A 24,731-nucleotide genomic window follows, 5' to 3' on the forward strand; every position below is an offset into this window, starting at 1 on the left:
TTAACTAAGATAAGAAATTAACTAAAGTGATATTCTGATTATTATTATTTTTGTTAGGACACGTACGTGGAAAAACTAAACACTATAGGTTACAAAACGGTATAATAAACTCACCATTACTGGAAAATGTTTGCATTTGACTCAATAAGTAACTTATTATAAGTTACTGATATAATGCATAGTTTTGAAATTCTTAAATAAATTATTTTGGTTTCGCATGAAAATATGAAAGGAGAGAAATTTATTATTGTCACTTATATATATATACATCGTAATCATTTTTTCGTGAATAATTCTCTCTCCCATTCCATTATTTCTCAGTATCTCTCTTTCTTTCCCTTACTTTATTGTTGCTTTTAAACCTTCAATTTGCTCATAAACCAAATATATAATATCAAAACAAACAAACAAAAAATCAGAATTCCCCTAATAATGTCTTCGGATCGTCACACACCGACGAAAGATCCACCGGATCATCCGTCTTCTTCCTCCAACCACCACAAGCAACCACTTCCTCCTCAACCGCAGCAACCACTCAGCCGCTATGAATCGCAGAAACGCCGCGACTGGAACACGTTCGTCCAATACCTAAAATCACAAAATCCACCGTTGATGATGTCTCAATTCGACTACACGCACGTGCTAAGTTTCCTAAGGTACTTAGATCAGTTTGGTAAGACCAAAGTACATCATCAAGCTTGTGTCTTCTTCGGACAACCGGATCCACCAGGTCCGTGCACGTGTCCTCTCAAACAAGCTTGGGGAAGCCTAGATGCTTTGATCGGACGGCTAAGAGCTGCTTACGAGGAACACGGTGGCGGGTCACCTGATACTAACCCGTTTGCAAACGGGTCGATCCGGGTTCACTTGAGGGAAGTGAGAGAATCTCAAGCCAAGGCTCGTGGGATTCCGTACAGGAAGAAGAAAAGGAGGAAGACTAAAAACGAGGTCGTTGTTGTCAAGAAGGATGTTGCAAACTCTTCGACTCCTAATCAGTCGTTCACTTGATAAATTTATCATATAAAAAATTTCCAATATAGGTAATCAATTTTCAATTCTCTTTTTTTTCTCTCTAATTTAAAGTTTCGTATGATCTTTTAAAAAAATTGAAATTATTCTCTTTGGATATCTAGACTACAAAACTTATAATATCGGATTAATAATAGTGATTGATTCCATCAAATTTTCCCGATTTTCTATTGTCACTTACTTACCCTAATGCGTGTGTGTATATATATTTCTAAACTAATTTTGTACTCAAAATTGGATATGATTAAGAGAGAATAATATATCTTTCAAATGTAGCTTTTTTTGTTATTAATTAGCTATAATAATTAGAGTGTGTCCCAACTGTGAATGTATTTAAATGACAACATTTCTGTACGTTGCATGCATCATGATGTATAAACATACACTGGAATACATGTTGAAATGCACAAGTAAGTAAATAATATTTCTTACACTAAATGTATATACAATTAAGCATTACTTTTATGTATATATAGTTATATATATGCACACCTATACAAATATGTACATGTATATATGTATTTTATTATATAATTATTTTCTATTGGAAGCATGATAATATGGGGAACTAGATTACAAGGTCTAGCGAGTGTAGCCCAATAATGTAAATAAACAGCTCATGAGTTTAAAATAAGTACTCAAGCAATTAGGAAAAAAAACGAACATTTTGAATAAGCGCTAGCATTACCAAATTAGGATTTATATAAAACGAACTTAGGATTCGAACCGGCAATTGATTAAGTTAAAACGATCGAGTCGGTAGAAAGAGTTTTCCGAAACCCTAGAATCCGGAGAGAGGCTATATATAGTGATGTACATATATGTCAATTAATATATGTTTGTAGCTTTTGTAGCTAGCTATATATTAGCCATAGACCATAGTATTTAATAATGATGGCTTGGAGCCATGAGTTTTAGCATAAGCTTGTTTTAATATGATTCCATGTTGCCCTGTTTCTTTATATACTAGTATACTATATGTTATTCATGAGTTTGGAAGTATCGGTTTGTTACAAATCGGAAGTTTTGATCTATCATATCTACTGTAGTTGCTAATTAACTCGGCTTACTTGCGCCCGTCTCATTTTCTTTGAGTGTAAAAATTTGTTGATCATCAATAAATAATTTTACTGATAGAGATAAAAAAAAATAAAAAATTTGACGTATTCTTTTCTGTTAGACCGGATAAATAGACATTCAATCAAAGGTTTTTTTTTTATTAACCTACAAGGTAGTGAACTCCATTTGTTAGAACAACTTCCATTACCTTCGAACTTTTTTTATTCTTAATAACACAGAAAGTTGTGATACGGTTGCAAAACAATTTATCAATGGTGCCGATAAGATTGTTCAGAGGGTGGCAATGGGCATTGGTTTCACTTGCTTACCATAAAGAAAGCAAGTTTGAGAAATACCAAAATTGCGATTCTGTTTTTGATTGTGACTTGTGAGCCCCAACAATATATGTATATATTTCAGCTTGAGCTCAATTCCCATATATGCTACAACTCTAAGACGCAATTTATGAAAATTTGGATTTTAAATAGTCATCATGTCCATGTTTCTCGAGATGGATATCTAAGAGAAGAATAATTTGAATTTTATAAGTTTATTAAGTCATATTTTTAATACTTAAATCCAAATATAATTTGTTCCATGTATTTTATTTTTATTCTTATAATACACTTATGGAAATCTATTCTATTTTACTTCATATCTTTACCCATTTTTAATTTGCAATTTACCTTTATAATCCACTTATAAATATATATAAAAAAATCTATTACATTTTATCTCATGTCTTTACAGATTACACATTGGAATTGAGTTTTTTTTTTCATCTAAAACTTTTGTTATTTATATAACCATGGAGGTGACACAATGCCGGCCGTTAAACATGATCTTAGTCTAGGAAGGCTAAACATAAAACCAAAGCCAAGAAAAGGACTAACAAACGGACTGGATAGTTTGAAACCCAAAACCAAAACAGAATGGATTTTGTGCTGTGTGGGGTGAAGCATAAATGTATAAATGGAAAATATCATCATTAAAGTTTGGGCTTATACGGGCCTTATTTCTAATAGGCAATAGACTGATGGAACATTGAATATGCCTACCCTGGATATGTAGAACTTGCATGGCTCTCGGATTGGATACGTAGAACATTACACTTATGAAGGAAAAAAGATTGGATTCTTTTTTTTTCTGGTCGGCAACCAATTAAGAGAAACACTGTTATGTTTGTAAACAAGTGTGTGTTTCGCTAAATTCCATTGTGTGCTTTTCCGGTTTAAATGACATCTGTATTTACCTCGTGGGCAATGACACATCTATCTATATTTAGCTCCAAAACATTGCTGCAGCAAATTTCCAAAATAGACCGACTAGATTTTAATATAATATTGGTAATTTTTATCAGTTGGTAAGATATTTAATTCTTCGTGAAAAGATACTCGTATATCTCTCTTTCTGTTTAAATGGTTGATATAGTCAAAAGAAAAACCTTCAAAGAGGGTTTGTTAAAACCATATTCCCTATCACTCTTGTCAGAATACCCTTCACAGATGGTTTTGTTAATCTTTTTGATAAAACCAAGTTCCAGAATATGCAAGCCTTTTATCAAAAAGCAAAAGAAAGTTTCTAAATATGCCAACAAGATTGTGTAATTTTTCACTATACAAGGCAGTCAATACTTGTGTACAAGTTTATATTGTAAAATGTTTTTTGGTTAGTATATAGTAAGAAGAATTCGAATCGAACTCTAAAGTTTAATATTACATGAAGAATTCGTAAATAAATTAAACAATATAAAACACTATAAAAATATTTTAGTCGGTGGCTTGCCTTCATTTATATGTACGTAGATTCGTTCGATATGCTTTAAAACAAGTGAATACGAAAATTCTAAAGTAAGACACGAAAATACACGTCGATAAAAGACAAACCCATTAGAAAAACAAAACAGAAAATGGAAAGTTCTAAGCAAAAACGATGTCGCTCTAGCGTAGTCGAGACCATTGAAGCACCATTACCACTAGTGTGGTCCATCCTACGTAGTTTCGACAAACCACAAGCTTATCAACGTTTCGTCAAAAGTTGCACCATGCGCTCTGGCGGCGGCGGCGGCAAAGGAGGAGAAGGAAAAGGCTCCGTCCGGGACGTGACGTTAGTCTCCGGCTTCCCGGCGGATTTCAGCACGGAGAGGCTCGAAGAGCTAGATGATGAGTCTCACGTGATGGTGGTAAGTATTATTGGCGGTAACCATAGGCTTGTTAATTACAAATCGAAAACGAAGGTGGTCGCGTCGCCGGAGGATATGGCAAAGAAGACGGTGGTGGTGGAGAGTTACGTGGTGGATGTGCCGGAAGGAACTAGCGAGGAAGATACAATATTTTTTGTTGATAACATTATTCGGTATAACCTTACTTCACTTGCTAAGCTCACAAAGAAAATGATGAAGTAAGCTCTATATGTTTAAGCTAATCAATAAACTAATCGTAGTTATAGTTATGAATCATTGGATTAAGAAAAAAATGGATCGTTATGGATTAGTTTTTAATCTTTAAGGCTTTTAGCATTGCAATAATAATAATAAAAATATAAAGAATCGGAATAATATGCTCGTGTGGTTTCTTTCTTCCGTGATTGTAATTGTCTCTTTTCTCCTACTCTTTTATGAAGAGAAATAAAATGAAGGTTATTTCTACATTTTTACAATTAGGAATCTTTGAAATAATGGTTTTAAATTGTTGACTCAGTTGGTTTAGTTACTAAATATACTGATTTGTATTGCTGACAACAAAAGTTAGACTAAATACATGTTTGAAAATTTTCTTGATAATTCTTTGTCCATTTTGCATAATGCATAGTAAAAGGGCATCATGTAAGATTCTTAATTTGAAGTTCTAAACTAATTAATATCAATACTTTAGTATAATATTATTAGGTTGGAAGGTATTTTACACTCAGAACAGAAAGTATGATGACCTAAACTGTAGATCTCGTGAATTTCATGGCCGTTTGACTCAAATCTGTTCGGAGGTTATGAATTTATGATGTCCGTTGAATCATTGAGCTGTTGAACTAATGGAGTGGTTTACTCTATAATACTTTGGTGTGTTTTTATCAAAAACCGACCGAATCAACAGATATAATTTATTTTGAACAAGTTGGTGAAAGACAAAATAGAGGTTCTATTGATCTAAATATAACGGTGAAGATTGGAAATTTTCATGTTTTTTCGGGAATTGGGCCTTTATGAATGGACTATTGGGCCTTGCTATTTCAAAGCTTGGGTGTTGGTGGGGCTTGCTATTTCAAAGCTTGGGTGTTGGTGGGGGAGTGTGAGTGGTTGCCACGTGAAGGATACTTATTCCCTTGTCCTTTTCATTCCCGCAATTTTAGGGATTTTGGTCAACGAAACTTATTTCACTTTCTTTCAGTAAATCGATTTTTTTCTCAGGTGTATATTTCTCAAGTTATTGTCTACTTTACAAATTTTCATGGGTTTCTCCTCCTCTTTTTGTATTAGATAGATTAGAATAAATGTTCGCTTGACCAGTCGTTAATTTATTTATAGACACTTTTGAAGAATTGGTTATTAATAAATGTAGTACCTACCAAAACATAAGTAACGACAAACAGATAGTTAAGTTATGATTAAAAGAAATTTCTTCAAATACCATTTCTATTAGTTTTTCTCTCATTTTTCATACTATTATTCTTCATTCTTTTTTTGTTTGTTTAGCAATTAAAAATCAAAGTTTTGAATATTGGAGACGGAAAGAGGTGGCCGAGTAATGTTTTTTCCTCTTAAAACGATTACTATACTACCTAGAAAACAATTACATAATCTAAAAGTAATATACTATACACTATGTAATCTAGAAGTGAAATGTTAATTTATAGTCAATATCTAAGGCCGGTTGTTTTAGCAAATTATAAGTCAATTTTTTGGAATGTTATGAGTAATTCAAAGTAATTAAATTATATATCGTAATCGAGCCCCATCATCCGTCGAGGCGAATGCCGCGACTTTTCTTTCAAAGACTTTAAACAAAGTAAACAATTAGTGGTGCATTCGGAGAAAAGAAAATTAGTGCTTACATTATAAACGACGTTGCGTGGCTCGGAAAAGGACACAACAACATGTGTTACATTACCAAAGTCGGTAATTTGGCTCACATAAATGTCTTTTCTCACTTTTTCTTTTATTTTGTTTGTTTCATTACTTTTAGAGAAAAAAAAAATACAGTTGAAACTTGAACCACAACTACTCCTCACGTTTTGCCTTGAGGAATATTTCACCTTATTAGGGCCAAATTTGTGTCTCTGATCTTCTTGTACTCCGATGTCTAACGACATCGTTATGTATTCACAATACATAAAATTTCCAACAAAAAGAAAAGTAGTTGATCTCAATATCTCATCATTAATTTTCAATCAAATCTTTGTGGGGGATGGGATTTATTCTAAGCTCAATTATAACTTATATAAGAAATGAAAACAACCAAACACAAGGTTAAAGAGAAAGTCTCTTTATTGACAATTCTTTAGTCGCACACTTATAATAGATTCATCTGCTATTTTCCTAAACTCCAGCCTTCAATCTCGGTCCTAGACATTCGGCAATCATTTACACACATATATTAATACATTAACTCTATTCTTATTTTTCCGATTTTCTTACTTTAATAAGAACAACTACAATCTCAAACACATAGCAAGAGAAGAGATACACAAAACAAAGACTCTGTTTGTTATTCTTCCTTCTTTTTGTTTTCAAGAATGGAGGGAAAGAAATTGAATTTGTATGCTCCATTACCATCAATCAGGCGAATTCCGTCTATGATAGAGCGTTCAAGTGAGTTAGAGAATAAGAAGACGACGATTACAAGACCAGAGCTTCGATCATGTCCGAGCACAAAACAAGAAACGCCGGTTTTTGTATTACCAGACCAGAGCTTTGATCATCTCACAGAACCAGCTTCAATTCCTTTTATGTGGGAACAAATCCCTGGAAAACCAAAAGATGACATGGCTACATTGATTCAAGAGTCAGGTCTACTAGAAACCGATGATGAAGAAGAAGACGAAGTAGATGAAGATTTGGATACGGTTTCTTCAAATGTAAGCTTCTCTGTTAACTGCAGCACAAGTGGAGTTAGCGAAATCGAGAAGACCGGTGAGAGATCTGATTGTGATGAGAAGTCTAGAGAAAGTCTTGATCTAATGATGTCAAGATTCTTACCAGCTGCTAAAGCAATGGCTCTTCAGACACATCAGAAACATCAATCTTCTTATAACTCTTCAGAGCAGAAGCTAATCACTCAGAACAGAGAAGCTCTCGTAGCTCGTCAAAGAAGTCAACTGGTTGCAGAACATGAACATTTCGCCATTGTTCAGAGTCTTTACGATGACTTAAACATTGATGATGATACTGAAGACGACGAGAATGATGATGATGGTGATGATTATGGTCATGTTGATCACAAGATCTACCCAGCTGAAGTTACCAAGAAAGCTTGCGGATTCTTGCCAAGGCTTTGTGCGAAGAACTCATTCAAGTTTCTAAACCCGGTTCCTTTGGATTCAGTATCAAACCGGTCTATGAAACATTCGGGTGATCAAACCAGTTTACCAAACTGGTCAACTAGGCGTCTTTCCGGTTTTATCTCTCCGTACCGAACCTCTTGTTCGGATTCCGGTTTTCTCGGAACTCCCGAGAAACCAGAGAGCTTCAAAAGGCTAAACAGAGGAATAAGCAAGTCTCAAGAACTGTATCCAACAAGAACAAGAAGAGAGGTTCTTCCTAATTACTCAAATTCTGGAGAGATCAAAATGTTTAGAAACTCGATCTCTACTCCTTCGAGGATCCAACGGACCACAATTCACGATTCTAGGTTTCTTGTTGAGGAAGTAAACAGAAGAAGGAACAACAAGTCAGGGAATCTTCAACAAACATCGTCGGAATATACACCTGCGCTTTCTCCTCCTCCGTTACCGGAAACTCCGTCTCGTTCCTGGCTCGGACGAACCCTCCTACCGCCGGTGAACCCGAGACCGTACGGCGTCGTTTTAGGTCAAGTTGGTATCAAGAAACTGAATCAAGAAGTTCTTGAATCTACGAAATGGGAAACGATCGTTAAAACATCGTATGTTCACAACGATCACGCTCGTTATTCTCAGGTATTAATTACTCTTTGAACATTTTTGGTTCTAACAAATCGAATTCTTTTAAAAATACGTTGTATTATTGAACATTTTAATTTATATATCTTCTCTTTGTGACATTCTTCTATGCAGGAGCTGATTGTTTATCCATCTCGCCAGCAAAATACATAAAACCAGACAAATTACTTCTTGTTTTTACATTACAATTAAGTTAATAAATAGTTTTAAGGTTTGCCTCTTATTTTTCTTGTAGGCAACACAAATGTACCCGAGATTGATTCTTTATGTTTCAATATTTTTGTGTGTGTTATAATTGTGGCGTTTGTTTTCCGACCGCATTATTTGTAATTGGAAGACCTCATGTTATTGATGTTAGATACAATATGGATTCCGTGCCTAACCAGTTCTGACTTAGCCGGTTTAGACCGGCACAATTATACAACATAACCAGGCTGATTCATAGTGTCGATTCGATAAACCGATGAAGTTTCTTAAATAATCATATATGATCATATCATCATAATTGAAATTAGAGCTATCTTTGTCTAAGACACACATATAATATAAGATTTTGATTGACTTCTTTTTCTTATAATATCAGCTGCAATTGACATTTGATCATGACGGAATAAAATATTTTAAGAAAGTAATGGGAGACATGTTACTAGCGATGATGCTCTTTTTTTTTTGCTTTTGTCAAATTACGGGTGATGACTGATGATGTTCATGCACATTAATTCAAAACCCCATGTCATGTGTGGTAGTGCTCATTATACACAAACGATATGAAAACCGTTGGATTACCGATATCCAACGGTCACAAAGATTCACTATTTTATTACGCACTAGTAAAGTATAAGAGGCAGGCACGTCCCCCATGCCCCATGAGTCTTGTTGTTGAATTCGATTTTAAAATAACAAAATTAGAGAGTGAGAATAGATTTGGATACTAAAATTAAAAATACATAAATCGTTCATTTTGTGTTTTAAAATACTTATGGTGACGTGGCTTAGTGTAGTATAGTTAAGCACGTATAATTATTAAAAAAAAAAAATAGAAACCAAAAGTAAACTACAAGAAAATTAGGGGTTGTGAAATTGGAAAATTTTCGAAATAATTAAAAAAAGAAAACAAATTGTGCAAAGAGAGAGAAGAGGGAAGACAAAGGGAAGAGGGAGGAGAGAGAAGGCACCACCCTTTGGCCCTGGAGAGACCAAAGATGGTCGAAGAGAGACAACTCTGAGATCATCATCATCATCCTGCAAAAACTAACGAGAAATCGATTTTCAAAAATATAATCAAGATCGATTTCTAGGGATATTTTGATTTCTAAATCCTCTCACCAACATTCTCTTGCTTGCCCTACCCGCTTGCTGGTTTCATCCAGAAACATAATAATACATTGTTTGCATTATAAGGAATTCCTTTATACAGTAAGTTTTATCATTACCTATCATTTGTTTGGTTCCTTTACGTAATTTGCAATGTTCCTCATTTTAAAGAGAACAACATAATGTTTTTTTTAGGTATATATACGTTGCTTCTTCGAAACGGTATCCCCTTTGGTAATTATTGTTATTTTTATTGCATTTTCTTCAGGTATCAAGAGATCCACAAGAAGCTGTTAGATCCCAGAGATTAACACTGTGATGAAAAGGGTTTTGTGAAAATCAATTTTCAAACCTGGAAAATGATGATCAAGGACCCTTATATCCGACAATTTTCTTCTTTCTTCTGTACATTGTAATATATAGAAAATTAACATTTTTTCTCTTTCTTTCTTTTTTTTCTTTTGATATTTGGTTTGGTTATATAGAAGAGAAAGTTTGTTTCTGGGAAATGGGTTTTTTGGATTTTGGTTTGTAATTAGGGAAAAAAATCTTTAGTATATAGTGTTTGTTGTAAAAAACCTTATAATGATGGGTTGTGGATTTCACTTCCCTTGGTTCTTCTTCTTGATCATTGGCCTTCAAGCTCCTCTCTCATTGTCCCTCACTTCCCAAGGTTAGATCTTTATAATTATTATCTTCTTGTTCTTGTTTTAAATGATTTGTTTAGGGTTTTCGTTCATGCTTTAATTTGTGTTGAATTCAGGATCCGCATTGTTGAAGTTCCGGGCAAGAGTCAACTCAGATCCTCATGGGACTCTTGCGAATTGGAATGTTTCTGGTATTAATGATCTCTGCTATTGGTCAGGGGTTACTTGTGTTGACGGTAAAGTGCAGATTCTGTAAGTTCCTCTGTTTTAGACTAAACTATGAGAAGATGAGACCATTAGTGTAACTATGTTCTGATAAATGTTTTGTTGTGTTTTTTTAGGGATCTTAGCGGATATTCTTTGGAAGGAACGTTAGCTCCTGAGCTTAGCCAATTGAGTGACTTAAGATCTCTGTAAGGATCTTTTCTTTGATGACTCAACTCCGGTTTTTCCATGTTTGGTTGTTTTTTCTTGGAGTAAACCACTTTCTTGTCGTTACAGAATACTCTCTCGGAACCATTTCTCCGGTGGAATTCCAAAGGAGTATGGGAGTTTCGAAAACTTGGAAGTCCTGGATTTGAGAGAGAATGATTTGAGCGGACAAATTCCACCTGAGCTAAGCAATGGCTTATCGCTAAAACACTTGTGAGTTAACATTTCTAATGTTCAATTCTTAAGAAAATGTATTGAATAGAAGTGTACCTTAAATGTTTGTTTGCTACGACCTTGTTGAACTGATGTAGGTTGCTTTCTGGTAACAAATTTTCGGATGATATGAGAATAAAGATCGTGAGACTTCAATCTTCGTATGAAGTTCGGTTAAAGAAGAGTCCAAAGTTATCACCTTTGGCTGTTCTCGGCTGTATTAACAGAAAACTTGGACACTGGTAAGCTCTGTAATATATATTCTGATTCATCTAACACAAAGAGTGTTTTTTTGGTTATGCATATCCACCGTTCATCTTCCTTGACAGTGTTTCAAGAAACCGTATCATTCAAGTAAAAAAGGTAGAAGCTATTGTATTCCGGATCAAAGCAACCTCCAGACGTTTCTTGAAAGCATTCCCTAGTAAGCCAAAGACAGTTTGGATTCAACAAATTTAACGTAGAAACTAGAGATAAGTACTTGAAGGTGTCATTTCAATCTGATTCTTGCAGGCTTTTTGGAGGAAACTGATATCTACAAACGACGTGAGCTACTCGAGGAGACAAGTAATTTAGCGGCTGAGCCTGCTCCTTCAGCTCCTAGTCCTTCTCCCGGGATTATAACTGAAGCTTCACCTCGAAGCAGCGGGTCTTTCCCTGCAGTAACCAATGCAAAGAAGAGAAGACCACCTTTAGTCCCTCCTGTACCTTCTCCTGATAAGGGCAGTACTAGTCCTGATATCTCTAAGAATCAGCCACAAGATAATAAACAGTCAAAAGGATCAAAACATGTATGGCTGTATGTGGTTATCGCGGTTGCTTCTTTCGTCGGTTTACTGATTATAGTAGCGGTTATCTTCTTCTGCCGGAAAAGAGCTGTCAAGAGCATAGGTCCTTGGAAAACTGGTCTTAGTGGACAATTGCAGAAAGCTTTTGTTACCGGTAAAAAATCTTATTTCTCTTTGTTTCCATTTTTACTCTGTTTCTTTAGGAACATTAACACTGAAACTGAGAACAAAATGTAGGGGTACCAAAGCTCAATCGGTCTGAGCTTGAAACAGCGTGTGAAGATTTCAGCAACATCATAGAGACATTTGACGGTTACACTGTGTATAAAGGAACATTGTCGAGTGGTGTTGAGATAGCGGTAGCTTCAACCGCGATTGCTGAATCTAAAGAATGGACAAGAGCCATGGAAATGGCATACCGTAGAAAGGTTACTGCTTACTCCTTCTTAACTAACAAAAAACTAACTTAAAAGGTCTTATCATTATAACTTAAAAGGTCTTTTTGTAGATTGATACTCTGTCACGGATCAACCATAAGAACTTTGTGAATCTGATTGGATACTGCGAAGAAGATGATCCTTTTAATAGGATGATGGTCTTTGAATATGCTCCAAATGGAACTCTTTTCGAACATTTGCACGGTAACAACATTGGTCTTGGTCTTTTCATGATGTTATCTCGGCTTTCACTCTCTCAGTTAATAACGTTTTCCGCCTATCAGATAAGGAGACAGAGCATCTTGATTGGAGCGCACGGATGAGAATAATAATGGGAACGGCTTACTGTCTTCAACATATGCACGGGATGAACCCGCCTATGGCTCATACGGACTTCAATTCATCGGAAATCTACCTAACCGATGACTACGCAGCCAAGGTTTGCTCTAAAACTCTCAAACTGTTATTAAAGGTGTTGTTATTAAGCTGTATGTGCTCAAGAACCTCTGAAACTTGTATTACAAGTTTACGTTTTTAAGATGAATTTGCTCAAGAACCTTGAAACTGTTTTAGATGTTTTGTCTTTAAGCCGCTAAAAAGATTTGTTTAACCGAATTTACAGGTCTCGGAGATTCCATTCAACTTAGAGGCAAGATTAAATCCGAAGAAACACGTGAGTGGAGACTTAGAGCAAACGTCATTGTTACTACCTCCAGAACCGGAGGCTAACGTCCATAGCTTCGGAGTCCTGATGCTCGAAATCATCTCTGGAAAGCTCTCTTTCTCAGACGAATACGGATCTATCGAGCAATGGGTATATATATATAAGCGATAATAATCCCTATCTAATAATATAAAAAAAGCAGAGGATATCATCTATATACTAACGGTCTGGTCCATATTTCAGGCATCGAAGTACCTTGAAAAAGACGACTTGGGAGAGATGATAGATCCATCGTTAAAGACATTCAAAGAAGAGGAGCTTGAAGTGATCTGCGATGTGATACGAGAATGTCTGAAAACAGAACAGAGACAACGACCTTCAATGAAAGATGTAGCGGAACAACTGAAACAAGTTATCAACATAACTCCTGAGAAAGCTACTCCAAGATCCTCTCCTCTTTGGTGGGCAGAGCTCGAAATCTTGTCCTCTGAAGCTACTTGACCAATCAGAGGTTTCTCCTATTCGTTTAATGCTCTCAATCTCTCTATACGTTGTATCGATTTTTCTTTTTCTTCTGATTTCTTGGATCAGTTTTTCTTATATGAGCATTTGGTTTCTTGATTCTTCAACGTTCAGTTTGTTTTGATTAGTGTTTCCTTCTCTATGGATTTGATATATACGAGTTTCGATATGTGTTTGTATATTGCATAGTAGTATTATTATTTTTGTGATGATATATATGTGTGATTCTAATTTTTGAATATTATTAGGTTTCGCTTATATTTTAGTCTTTGATGTATAAAATTTGTTACTTCACATTCATATATTTCATGCATGAAATTACATTCTATTTTTCGTTTGAAGTTTTTAACGCAAGAGGCAGTTGATGGAAGTTAAAAATTTCATTCTTATTGTAATATGAAAAAAAAAAAAAACAGAACAGAGAAAATAACTCTTAAGTTTGTGTCAGGAGTGAGTGACATAATGTCTTCGGTTTCCCCACCGACGTAACTGAACCTGAAACGTAGCCGCCGCTGCCAAAAACTCAACGCATTGCGGTGGAGTTAAAATGTCTAATATACCTTTAAGCGTTTTCAGCCGCACACAATCCGCAGCCTTCACCATTTTCTCAAGACCCATCGATAATCCTCTCACCGCTGCCTCCACCACCATCACCGATTCTCCTCCGACGTGACATCCAAGCCTCGCCAGCTCTACCATTTTCCGATCAGCCATAGCCACCTAAAGACAGTTTCAAGTTAAATAACTAAAATAAAATGATTTACAAAATTTGTATTCCTACATTTCAGTATAGGTATAGTAATTACTGATAAAGGTAAACGGAAAATATTTGATTTAAGTCCAAAATTTACGGAAATGGCGACTTTTTTTTCTTTCACAAATTATGCAAACAGTAAAAAACTAAAAATAGATGAATAAAAACGTGATTCGAAGAAAATGTAATAGACAAAAACATATTGAATCATTCCACCATTCCGTAAAATATCAAGATCATATATGTTGTCTTTTATATCAAATAAAATTTAAAATTGTATCCAACTAGCACCACACAGATGAGTAATAATTAGGTCTAACAAAAAAATATTTTGTGTATATATATATATATATTAAAATTCGGTATCCCTTGTTTGAATAAACAAAAAAAAATATATAGAATATTTTTGATTTGACACTATTTTCAATATAATTTGCTTTTCGGTTTAAATGTTAAGGATTCAATAGAAAATTCATCAAAATTGCTATAACTTTAAAGATTTTTTTAAAAAAACATAATTTTCAAAGAAAATAGAGCAATCACTGAAAATAGCAATCCATTATTCAGTTAAAAAAATTCCGTTTATAAATAAATCAATGTTTGAAAAATAGTTTTAAAATTCTAATGAATCTAAATGTTGGACCCACCTGATACCGCTCCATCTCTCTCTCAATTTTTTGCTCATCGAACTTGGTCTTAACTCTCAGCTCCTCCAATTTCTTCACCTGAGCCTCCACAAGCACCACTCTCGACTTCCTCAGCCTATCAACCATCCGAAACACCATCGACGGTTTCCATCCGGTTAACCAAGAGCAAGCATTCTCTAACGGGTTTAACCAAACTGATCCGAAAAAAGCTAAGACATCTTCTCTTATGGCTGCCCATTTGGCTGTATAATAAGCTTTGTGATGTGTAGTTAGCTTCGAGATCAAATGTCGAAGCTCGGTCTCACTCATAGTGTTATTGTTATGAGCAATTAAAAGTTGATGAAGATATAGCTCAAGTTGAATAACCCAACTCTCATAGAACTCTAGGAACTTTTCTTCTACTAGGTTTCTCATTTTGCTCATTAGTGGTTATATTCTATAAAGAAAATTAGCATTTTGGAACAATATTTATACCTACGTCTATCGATATATACACAATGCATATATGTATATCCCCAGGTGCATGCATGATGTTTCTGTAATAATAATTTATCTATAATATATTTCGGAATGGTTTTATATTACCAACTCTACTTTGTACGGAATAACGAAATATAGAAAATGAATCAATAGTAGAGTTGAAATGGTCGAACACATATTTATTATTAAACCGAAAGAACTTAATATGTAATTATCATTTGGTCACCAAATATTGCTTAACATGAGTTTTGAAATTTTGAATCTCTTTTATTTGGTTTTTTTTTTTCTGTTTTGATTTTAAGTAACCTTTTAAAGGGTACCAGTTTGGGAAAATTTAAAAAGACAATAATTAATATGTGATTTGGTATTCGTAAAATTCTTGTACAATTCTTGTACTAATCAGATACTCATATTTTATTATATGCTAAGTCACTATGGCCGGTGGGTTGTCTTCCCTTAAAATTTTAATACAAAATCCTATCAAAAAAGCTTTAAAAAAAAAAAATTTGACGTTATTAGTTCTGAGGACCTCTACAATGTCGACATGCAGCATGTGAACGTATATCTAAGATTTTAAGTATAGAGATATGTATATAAAAATTGAATGTACATAAAAACTTATACGTGGATATTTACGTTCATCGAAAAGATGATTAAAATATACATTAATTAATTAATTCTTTATACGAAAGAAATATTAAAACTTGAAAGAAAAGACATGACAGATGGAAGAGAAGGGAGATTACAATAGTTGCATGGTTACGCGCATCACTGGCCGACTGCAAATATGTGACGTTTTGCAAAGTTAGTAAATAGTCTTTTAATTTACGTAATTTTATATGATGAATTTAAATCAACTCATGCTTAGTATTTTAATAAAACACTGATATATGTTTTCCAAAAATAACAAATGAGAACATTCATTCAACAGCTACAGAAATTGATGTATTGATAAGATCAATAAAAATGGAATATAATAGTAAGATCTTTCTTCAATGTGAAGAAGACTCGAAAACTAGCTAAGGGAGGGTTTTGACCTCTGAGAGACCCGAAACGGCAAGTCACAGAGTTGATGGCTCATGTGGATCCTCGTGTCGTTCGTTTAGCCATTATTAGCGTCAACGTGGAACATATCTTCCACGTAAGTTACCCAGTCAATCTCCACTAGCTAGTGTATGTATATGAGAATATGCAATGTATATAGTTTTGCTTATCTTTATAATAATATGTGTAATAAAATCTACAAGGAAACCATTTTTTTGTTATATTTTGATTTTGTCTTTTAATGTTATTTTATCATGGTTTTAAATAGATTTGTACTAATTCGAATTAAGAATTTATTATAAACACGGAAAGCATATTTCAGAAAATATATGATTTGTGTAAACTCTAAAGTAAATCATTTTAGATTAACTATAGAAACTGAAAATCTAATTACTAATTATATTAAAAAAAAATATTATGATGTTTATCTACTAAAAAATAAACCCCAAAACGGCTAATATATGAATATAACAAATAAATAACGAAACATGCAGATGCAGTACTATTGTTTCGGCCTTTTGGGTTGGGTTTGGTTTAAACTTTAAACAGATAGAAGCCGACAATTTTGGGACCAGTACAATTTCTTAAATGGACTTTTTCTTTTTCTTTACTTCCTCTACTAGGCCTTTAGTGGGCTGCGAGACAAATAAACGGAAGTATAACTTCTTCTAACGTGTTATAAAATTCTGAGTGTGGTATGTATGGGTAGGTGAGCTCATATTCATATTTTCTTGTCAACAAATTCTCATTTGGGAACTGATTGCTCATATGCATATTTTATTGGTGCATTTACTTGGATACTTTAAGAAAAAAGTGCCTAAAATAAAAACGAAGCTTATATAATGAGGCATTGAGCAAATTATACAAGAAGACATCATTAAGAGTGGATAACCTCATAAGCAGCCTCCCAATGCGCATTGATCGAATTATACATGAGTTGACAAATAATATACATCACAAAGCAAAGCTCGGACGAGTAAAAGTAAGATAAATGAGGCGATGACGCGATATGGTTGGTACTGTTCCAAATTGGAATAGGTGGCATCAGTGGCACGAACAAAGTGATGATTTGCTCAATAAGAGCAATGGTCGGACAACTAGCAAGAAGACTACAGTCATAAACTTTGTCAACACTATTTTTGAAGTTGTGATCGGAGTGCAAAATGGTCACCTCTAAATAAATGAGTGGAATCTAATTGACCCCATTTTTTTTTTGTGAAAATGGTAAATGAAGGAGTTGAATATTTTTTTCAAATAATTTCTTCTATTTAATTAATTCTTTTAGTTGACTAAAGTTAAATTATTTTCTATATTTAATTAGTTGATTTATTTAACCTACTTTTGTTCAAAAATTATTTCGTAATTTGCATCATTCTTTCTATCTTACTGATCAATGTAAACAGTAATTAGGGTCAGGTAATAGCTTTGGGCCTTTTACAAATTCCAATAAAACTCTTTCCAATTCTAAGAGCATCATTATCACGGCTTCTTAGGATATAACTTTAATGTTTTTAATAATAAATTTGTTAAGAACGTCTCTAATATAAGAGCCAATTAATTAGTTAAGAACGGGACAGGTGTCGAAATGATAAGAGAAAAATATAAAACAAAATATAACCGTGAGCCGAAGAATTATTTTCTTCTTTCTCTCTCTCTTTCACGATGCTTTCCGTTACTTCGGCGAGGATATTCGACGATTTGTGTTCAATCAGAAGGATTCGTCGTCAGCTCAAATATCGGTCTATGAAGGTATGAATCTCTCTGCATGTTTGAATTGATTTTGTTTGAGCCTTATAAAATTAGTTATAAGTAGGGTTTATGAATTGGGAAAATTATGTGTATTCAATTTTTGTAAAATAGGGTAAGTTCATACTTTAATTTGATTAGTATTTGTTGCCATACGAATGATTGTTATATTTATTTGAGATATATGTGTTGAAATTGAAAAGATTTTGATCAAATCTCTCCGTTTTATTTTGATCTTTATATGGATGTATATGGAGAGATGATTTTGTGATGGAACTTTAAAACGATGCTCTTAGGAGAAGACTTACAATATGCCTCTGAACAAAATCCAATCTTACGTTGTTCAGCCTAGAGTGGAGCAAGCAACGGCTTGATTGGTATGTGAATTTTCATGATCTGCTCCAAGCTGTGTCTATTGACTTCTCTCCAAACGAAAGGACAAAAGATGTAGATACCACTACTAAGAGTGATTTCAAAAGTGAAGTGGTTCAACGATATCGACACCCTCTTGAGGATCTCTAAGCTCCATTGATTTCTATTCTTTACCAATTAAAGTTTTTGCCGTTTAAATTTGGCTAACATTGTTTTCTTATAACTTGTCTCTGTTTACAAGGAAGCATAGGAGAAGAAGAAAGCAGAGTATGCACAGAGGATGAAGAATAAGGCTGCAACGTTTCACAAGGAAGCAGAAGAGAGAAGACATTGATGACTCAAGACTTGGTGACTGAAGAAAACTTTGTATATGCTTTGATCAAATTTGTAAAGTTTAGTCATAGAGGAAACCAATTGTGAAGCAGTTTTATGATAAAGGAAACCTATTGTAAACTTTGTGTATGTCTTTATTCCAAATTCCGATTGTGAAACAAGATTAAAACACATCAACCAAAACCGTATCTTTGTTTTCTCCACAAAAGCAAAACACATAAACCAAAACCATATATTTGTTTTCTCAAAATAACCAAAATTTCCTTTTTCTCCCCAAAACCAAAAAACACATAAACCAAAACACATAAATTTGATCTAGTGTTACATTTTTTTTTTAAAGCCATATCTTAAGAGCCCACCATTAGACATTGCCAAAAAAATGAACTTTTAACTTCAAAATTTTCAAAATAAATTATAAAAATAATGTCAAGAAGATAAAAATAATGTTAAGAAGATTTGCTAAGAGTCCACCAATGTGGATGGTCTAAGAGCAACTCCAACCATTGACACCAAAACACCAAATTTTAACACCAAAAACAAAATTTTCATTATTATATTAAATTTCTTTATGTTGTTCAAATTTATCTATTGCATTTGGTTTTTATGTTTGTTTGGTTTAAATGTTGTAATTTTATGTTTTAATGTTCAATTAAGCTTTATTATATATTTTTAATTTCAATTAATGTGATATTTATTTCAAAAATTTGTGCACTTTATCATTTTATATTAATTTAATTAAAATTTGATATTTTGAAAACAAAAACATTCAAAAATATTGCTAGTATACTTGTCTTTTATTTGAAAACCAACAATTTAAATATAAAACTAAATCAAAAATATAAATAAAATAATATATATTTTTTGGTGTTTTGTGAATAGTGTTACACCAGATATAGTGTCACACTGTTCACAAAACACCAAAAAAATAGATTTGGTGTCTATTATAGTGTCACGTTGGAGAAGAATTATCACCAAATTTGGTGATTTGGTGTCTCCTTGGAGATGGTCTAAGTGATGAAACTCTATCTGTTCTGAAAAAAAAAAATGAAAAAAAAAAATCTCTTTCTATTCTGATTCCACAAGATATTGAATCCGATCGGCAAAAAGATCATCCACTAATTCATATGTTTTGGTGAAGAAATCGGGAAAAACTATCCCAATTATTTTTTTTGAGGAAATTTAGGTTTTTATTTAGTATTATCTAGTTCAGTATTTAGGCCATCTATATCGATTGATTCTCAAAATGAGTTTCTTATAAATAAAATATTGCTTATTTTAATTGAATTCAGTTAAATTATCAAATATTAATTAAAAAATAAAATTAACCATTTCTGAAAAAACATACGGCTATAAACGTTTCTTAGAGTTTCTAAAAATAGAGACTTCTCACTTCTCTCCTCTCTTTTCCACCAGTATTATTTAGTAATAAGTATCTCTACTAGATACTACTCATAAAGGTGCCCTTAGTTTGGTGATTTTGGTGTTCAAATTATTAGACTCTTAGTTCAAACTTTTTCCGTTTATAAATAAGAAAAATTCTTTCTAATGCCCTTTTCATAATGCCTCTTTTCAACTCTACCCTTTTGTTTTATCCATTTTTATTTCTACCCTCTTTAAATTTTTAATGACCATTTTACCCTTATTTAGAAATTGTTTTAGGTTAACAAAATGAAATATTAATATTTTTTCGCCTAAAATATTCCAAAATAAATTTCCCGCCAAAATTTTCCCACCAAAAATTTTCGAAAAAAAATTTCCCGCCAAATTTTGTTTTCAAAAATATTTTTCCCGCCAAATTTTTTTTTTGGGCGGGAAATAGATTTACAAGGAATTTTAAAAGAGTTTTAAAAGATTTACAAGGGATTTTAAAGGGGTTTTATAAGATTTACAAGGGATTTTAAAAGGGTGATTTACAAGGGATTTTAAAAGGTTTTTAAAAGATTTACAAGGGATTTAAAAGATTTACAAAGGTCTTTTAAAGATTTTTAAAGGATTTAAAATTGTTTTAAAATGATTTTAAAATATTTATAAGGGATTTTAAAAGGGTTTTACAATATTTAAAAGGGATTTTAAAGGGCTTTAAAAGATTTACAAAGGATTTGTAAAGATTTTTAAATGGTTTAAAAGTGTTTTGAAAGATTTATTAGGGATTTTAAAATCTTTTAAAATTACTTGTAAATTTTTTAAAACCCTTTTAAAATCCTTTGTAAATCTTTTTAAACTCTTTTAAAATCTCTTGTAAATCTTTTAAAACCTTTTTAAAATCTCTTGTAAATCTTTTAAAACCCTTTTAAAATCCCTTGTAAATCTATTTGCCGCCAAAAAAAATTTACAAGGATTTTTAAAATCATTTTTTTGGATGAGAAAAAATTTGTTACGAAAAAAAAATTTGGCAAAATTTTTTTTTTGGCGGGAATTTTTTTTTTCGACTGGAAAAATGTTTGGCGGAAATTTTTTTGGTGGGAAAAGAAAATTTTGGCGTAAAAAATTGACGGGAAAAGTTTAGTTTCCAATTACATGTTTCTATTAGATGAGGGTAATATGGTCATTTTGTTCAAAGGAAAGCTTATTTTTAAAAATGGACAACATAAAAAAGTATTGTTGCAAAAATGTAGTAAAAAATGGTACTTTTGCAAAACTCCCTATAAATAAACTATTTGAAGTAGATTTAGATTGTAATCAAATACTTTCAACATATAATTTTATTTCGATTTGAGTTAGGATTTGGTTTGTATTTGTTTGGATATGAAATATCACGTGTGTGCAGAACTGATAGAGTACGTCAAGTGATAGCAAATAACTGGAAAACGAGACACGTATGGCACGTGTCGACGAGCCTACACGAAAACTCATGAAAGGAGGCGTTCACGATGTACGTGTCTAGATTCACAAAACTATAAATAGAAGCAACTTTACTGTTCCAAATCTATAGTTGAATAGTTGTCGTTTTATATATGAAGGATCTGTAGTTTTTAACTGATTAATACGTTCGATGAAAAAAATAATACATATCTCTTTTATTTGGAGCCACATAATCTTTTTCTTTTTCCATTTCTTGTTTTACATTTCTATAAACTTGTGACAATTATTTTGACAGATGTTTACGAAATAAACAAACAAACAAAAAGAAGGAAGGAGATTCCGAACAAAAATATGTAGGGGATCGGAGAGAGCAAATGAGTCGCTGAGTGCAAAGAGACGGGTAAGAACTAAGAACATGACATAGAGAGGACAACAGAAACACTCTGCGTAGTGTATTTATCAACAACAACAAAAAAAAAAATGAATAACCCTTTTGATTTTAATTTCTCAATGTTAATTGTATTTGGCAGCTCCGCGAGTAAGGTTATTTAGAGCCTTAAGACTTAAGAGTGTTGAGTAAATTAATTATCTATATTCAACAGTCTTCTCGTCTATTATATACTCTTTAATTAGCAGTTTAAAACCTATACATGTAGTCTATAAATTATAAAATTTCAATACAATTTGACATTGTCGTTACTAAATGTGAAACAAATAATATGGTGGTTTTTCGAAAAGAAAATATACTCATACAATATTTTAATGCGATTTTATCAGCTCTAACCAGCCGATAAAATTTTATCAAAAAAAATTGAATATGAACTTCGGTAACTTAGGGGTAGAGGTTAACTCTATTCCGACAAGAATGATGCGGTTTGCAGAGAGGAGAGTACAACCAAATATTTACTTTATTTAAATAAAAATATCGGAAATAAACGGATTTTAATAACCGATCATCAAATATCTTTTTCAAAACGACAAGCTCTCCATGCATGATTTTCTTTTCTTTTTTGTCTTCTTACATAAGCATTTTCTAAATATAAATATAATCTAAAACGTTAAACTGTATACAAATAAACAACTTTAATTGCAAGTTTCGTACTGGTGCATAATCTAAAACTATATAAACCGGACGAACCGAAAAACCAAAGCATAGAGATTACAAAACCCCAACAAGAAAAGAAAAATGGAGAATCCAAGCTCAAACTTAGAAAAACTGCAACAAGATTGTTATAACGAATGGATGAGTTTACAAGCCAAACGCATAACGGAGCTTAAAGAAGCCATATCCACCGGTGAAAAAGACGATAACAAGCTTCTAGATTTGATACGAACGGCGATCAGAGATTTTGGAGACTACGCCCGAAAACGGTCAGAACATTCCCGGCGATTTAGTTCAAACTATTTCGCTCCGACATGGAACACTTGTCTTGAAAACGCACTTCTTTGGATGGGAGGTTGTCGTCCTTCTTCGTTTATACGACTCGTATACGCCATGTGTGGGTCTCAAACCGAACACCGGTTAACCAACTTCTTCAATAACACCAACCACGACATCGACAGTAAGTCAGAGACGTGCTTTGTTTATTATTCTAAAATATTTTAAATAAGAATCATTAAAAGCTGCGAAAATAGACCATCTGTTTCTTTATATGTAGTTTGAATATAGTCACTCCCATAGTTTTAAACTAGAGTTTAGTTTTTAGTATTTTAATCTTGATATAAACTTATATTTTCATAATTATTCTTTATAATGTCACAGCAATTTATTTGTAAAAATAAAAAAATGGTCCTCCGTAGGTTTAAGCATGGCGTTGGGTGAGACACGTGGTGGAATCGGAGGAGGAGAGTCGATGAGTGATCTTACGGCTGAACAGTTATTCAAGATCAACGAGCTTCATCTAAAAACGGTGGAGGCAGAGAACAAGCTGACTAAGGTATCCGCGAGCTTACAAGAAGACACGGCGGATACGCCTATCGCCGTTGCAGCGTTTTACAAAGAAGTAATCGGACAAGCTGACGTGGTGGTCGAGCGTGCGCTTGATAAGCATGAGGAGGACATGGGTGGTTTATTGGTTGAAGCAGATAAGCTGAGGATGACCACGTTGACCAAAATTGTTGACATTTTAACGGCGGTTCAAGCTGCGGATTTTCTTCTTGCCGGGAAAAAACTTCATTTGGCGATGCATGAGTGGGGAAAATCAAGAGAACATCGACGGCTTGAAGCTAGTGGTGGTGATTCCGGTGGAAATGTTACCAGAGAGTAATTGCTATCGATCGGACTTTAGAAACAATATAAAGAAGTAATGTAACAATAGCCAAGATTTTGACGACTGATCTTGGCATTATACATATAGTGTGTGATATTTTATAATCTTTTTAAGAAATTCTGTTTTGTTGCGTAGTTACTGAACAGTATTTTATACTGGTTTTGGAATTTTAGTTACTGATAGTGAAATTTGGATTTTATGGGCTTTTAATGAATAAATTAATGTTTTTATTAGTAGATTTTAGGATAATTAATCACTGTTGTAGTGGTTAGAATGTCCCACATCTAAAGTATTTATGATATGATACCTCAAATTACATACTTTTTTTTGGATAGAGAGTATGCGTTGCTATTATACATGCGTTTGACGTTTATAAAAAGAACTATTTGTATAGCCCACTAGTCCATCCAGTTCTCTAGCAAAAGCCAAGCACATTCGGAATCAGATCAATGAGTTTGTTATAAGAAAAAAAAAAAGTAGACTAAATTTGTTTGGAAAGAGTCATCTACTGCAATCGAATGTGTAAAGCCACTGGGCTTTTATTGCCCATACAATACCCAACAAGATCCATCCTTCTCAGGCTAATTTGATTTTTGTTTGGAAATGGATAATATACAGCCCAATTTTCCGATTAATTAAAGCTTTATTTTGCAATTTTTTATTTTAATTTTTTGGTTAAAACTAAACTAACCATAAAGTTATGTTTTGGAAGTTTAGATATTTCCCTTTTGGATTTAGATAATCAGTATCACTCTGAGTCACATCATTTACTGGACAACTTTAAACAAGAAAAATAGAGTAGCTTATGATTTCAACACGAATGGTAAAGTAAATAAAAATGAAACATTTCACGCATAATGTTTCTCTATCGTGACTTTGTCGGCAGGCAAGGACAGTTCTCACATCACTACCAAAAAAAAAAGGACAGTTTTCAGTTCTCACATCCCCAACACAGTTTAAAAGCCAAAATTCAAAATTTCACCCATTTTTCCTTTCAAATACCGATTTTATATAAGAATATTTTTGTATAAACAATTTCCTAATTA

At 33.2% G+C, this 24,731-nt stretch overlaps 6 protein-coding genes, 2 long non-coding RNA genes and 1 other non-coding gene across 12 annotated transcripts; 6 read left to right on the plus strand and 3 right to left on the minus strand.

Annotated features, from left to right (window-relative positions):
• Positions 1 to 239: 239 nt before the first annotated feature.
• On the plus strand, positions 240 to 2,787 carry LSH9 (LIGHT-DEPENDENT SHORT HYPOCOTYLS-like protein (DUF640)). Its single transcript, NM_001341301.1, has one exon. The coding sequence runs from the start codon at positions 433 to 435 to the stop codon at positions 1,006 to 1,008; it is 576 nt and encodes a 191-aa protein (NP_001319986.1). The 5' UTR covers positions 240 to 432; the 3' UTR covers positions 1,009 to 2,787.
• On the minus strand, positions 1,594 to 1,834 carry AT4G06830. Its single transcript, NR_142042.1, has one exon. It is a non-coding gene; the product is annotated as an other RNA (long non-coding RNA).
• Positions 2,788 to 3,997: 1,210 nt separating the features above from the next.
• On the plus strand, positions 3,998 to 4,492 carry PYL13 (PYR1-like 13; the record flags this gene model as incomplete). Its single annotated transcript, NM_117978.1, has 1 exon — positions 3,998 to 4,492. The coding sequence occupies one exon, from the start codon at positions 3,998 to 4,000 to the stop codon at positions 4,490 to 4,492; it is 495 nt and encodes a 164-aa protein (NP_193597.1).
• A 1,923-nt stretch (positions 4,493 to 6,415) lies between these two features.
• On the plus strand, positions 6,416 to 8,596 carry AT4G18630 (hypothetical protein (DUF688)). The gene is made up of 2 exons (NM_117979.3): positions 6,416 to 8,217; positions 8,335 to 8,596. Exons 1-2 carry the CDS (start codon positions 6,817 to 6,819, stop codon positions 8,371 to 8,373), a joined length of 1,440 nt encoding a protein of 479 aa, NP_193598.2. The 5' UTR covers positions 6,416 to 6,816; the 3' UTR covers positions 8,374 to 8,596.
• A 642-nt stretch (positions 8,597 to 9,238) lies between these two features.
• MRH1 (Leucine-rich repeat protein kinase family protein) lies at positions 9,239 to 13,461 on the plus strand. The gene is made up of 13 exons (NM_117980.5): positions 9,239 to 9,636; positions 9,803 to 10,207; positions 10,298 to 10,433; positions 10,523 to 10,594; positions 10,683 to 10,826; positions 10,925 to 11,068; positions 11,156 to 11,250; positions 11,340 to 11,768; positions 11,852 to 12,042; positions 12,123 to 12,255; positions 12,336 to 12,490; positions 12,674 to 12,865; positions 12,959 to 13,461. The coding sequence occupies exons 2-13, from the start codon at positions 10,120 to 10,122 to the stop codon at positions 13,214 to 13,216; spliced, it is 2,037 nt and encodes a 678-aa protein (NP_193599.3). The 5' UTR covers positions 9,239 to 9,636; positions 9,803 to 10,119; the 3' UTR covers positions 13,217 to 13,461.
• Positions 13,462 to 13,607: 146 nt separating this feature from the next.
• On the minus strand, positions 13,608 to 15,078 carry AT4G18650 (transcription factor-like protein). Its single transcript, NM_117981.3, has 2 exons — positions 14,639 to 15,078; positions 13,608 to 13,957 (listed from the first exon to the last, which is right to left on the minus strand). Exons 1-2 carry the CDS (start codon positions 15,059 to 15,061, stop codon positions 13,682 to 13,684), a joined length of 699 nt encoding a protein of 232 aa, NP_193600.2. The 5' UTR covers positions 15,062 to 15,078; the 3' UTR covers positions 13,608 to 13,681.
• Positions 15,079 to 17,796: 2,718 nt separating this feature from the next.
• AT4G03005 lies at positions 17,797 to 18,794 on the plus strand. 4 transcript variants are annotated; one of them, NR_143998.1, is made up of 3 exons: positions 17,797 to 17,911; positions 18,205 to 18,285; positions 18,522 to 18,782. It is a non-coding gene; the product is annotated as an uncharacterized misc_RNA (transcript). The 4 variants fall into 4 exon arrangements; NR_143997.1 differs by having other exon boundaries at positions 18,205 to 18,782; NR_143999.1 differs by having other exon boundaries at positions 18,256 to 18,782.
• Positions 18,341 to 18,604, minus strand: AT4G06835. Its single transcript, NR_142043.1, has one exon. It is a non-coding gene; the product is annotated as an other RNA (long non-coding RNA).
• Positions 18,795 to 23,118: 4,324 nt separating the features above from the next.
• On the plus strand, positions 23,119 to 24,511 carry AT4G18660 (delay of germination protein). Its single transcript, NM_117982.5, has one exon. The coding sequence runs from the start codon at positions 23,224 to 23,226 to the stop codon at positions 23,680 to 23,682; it is 459 nt and encodes a 152-aa protein (NP_193601.5). The 5' UTR covers positions 23,119 to 23,223; the 3' UTR covers positions 23,683 to 24,511.
• The last annotated feature ends 220 nt before the right edge of the window (positions 24,512 to 24,731 follow it).

The sequence above is a fragment of the Arabidopsis thaliana genome, chromosome 4, assembly GCF_000001735.4.
Source record: "Arabidopsis thaliana chromosome 4, partial sequence".
Taxonomy (NCBI): domain Eukaryota; kingdom Viridiplantae; phylum Streptophyta; class Magnoliopsida; order Brassicales; family Brassicaceae; genus Arabidopsis; species Arabidopsis thaliana.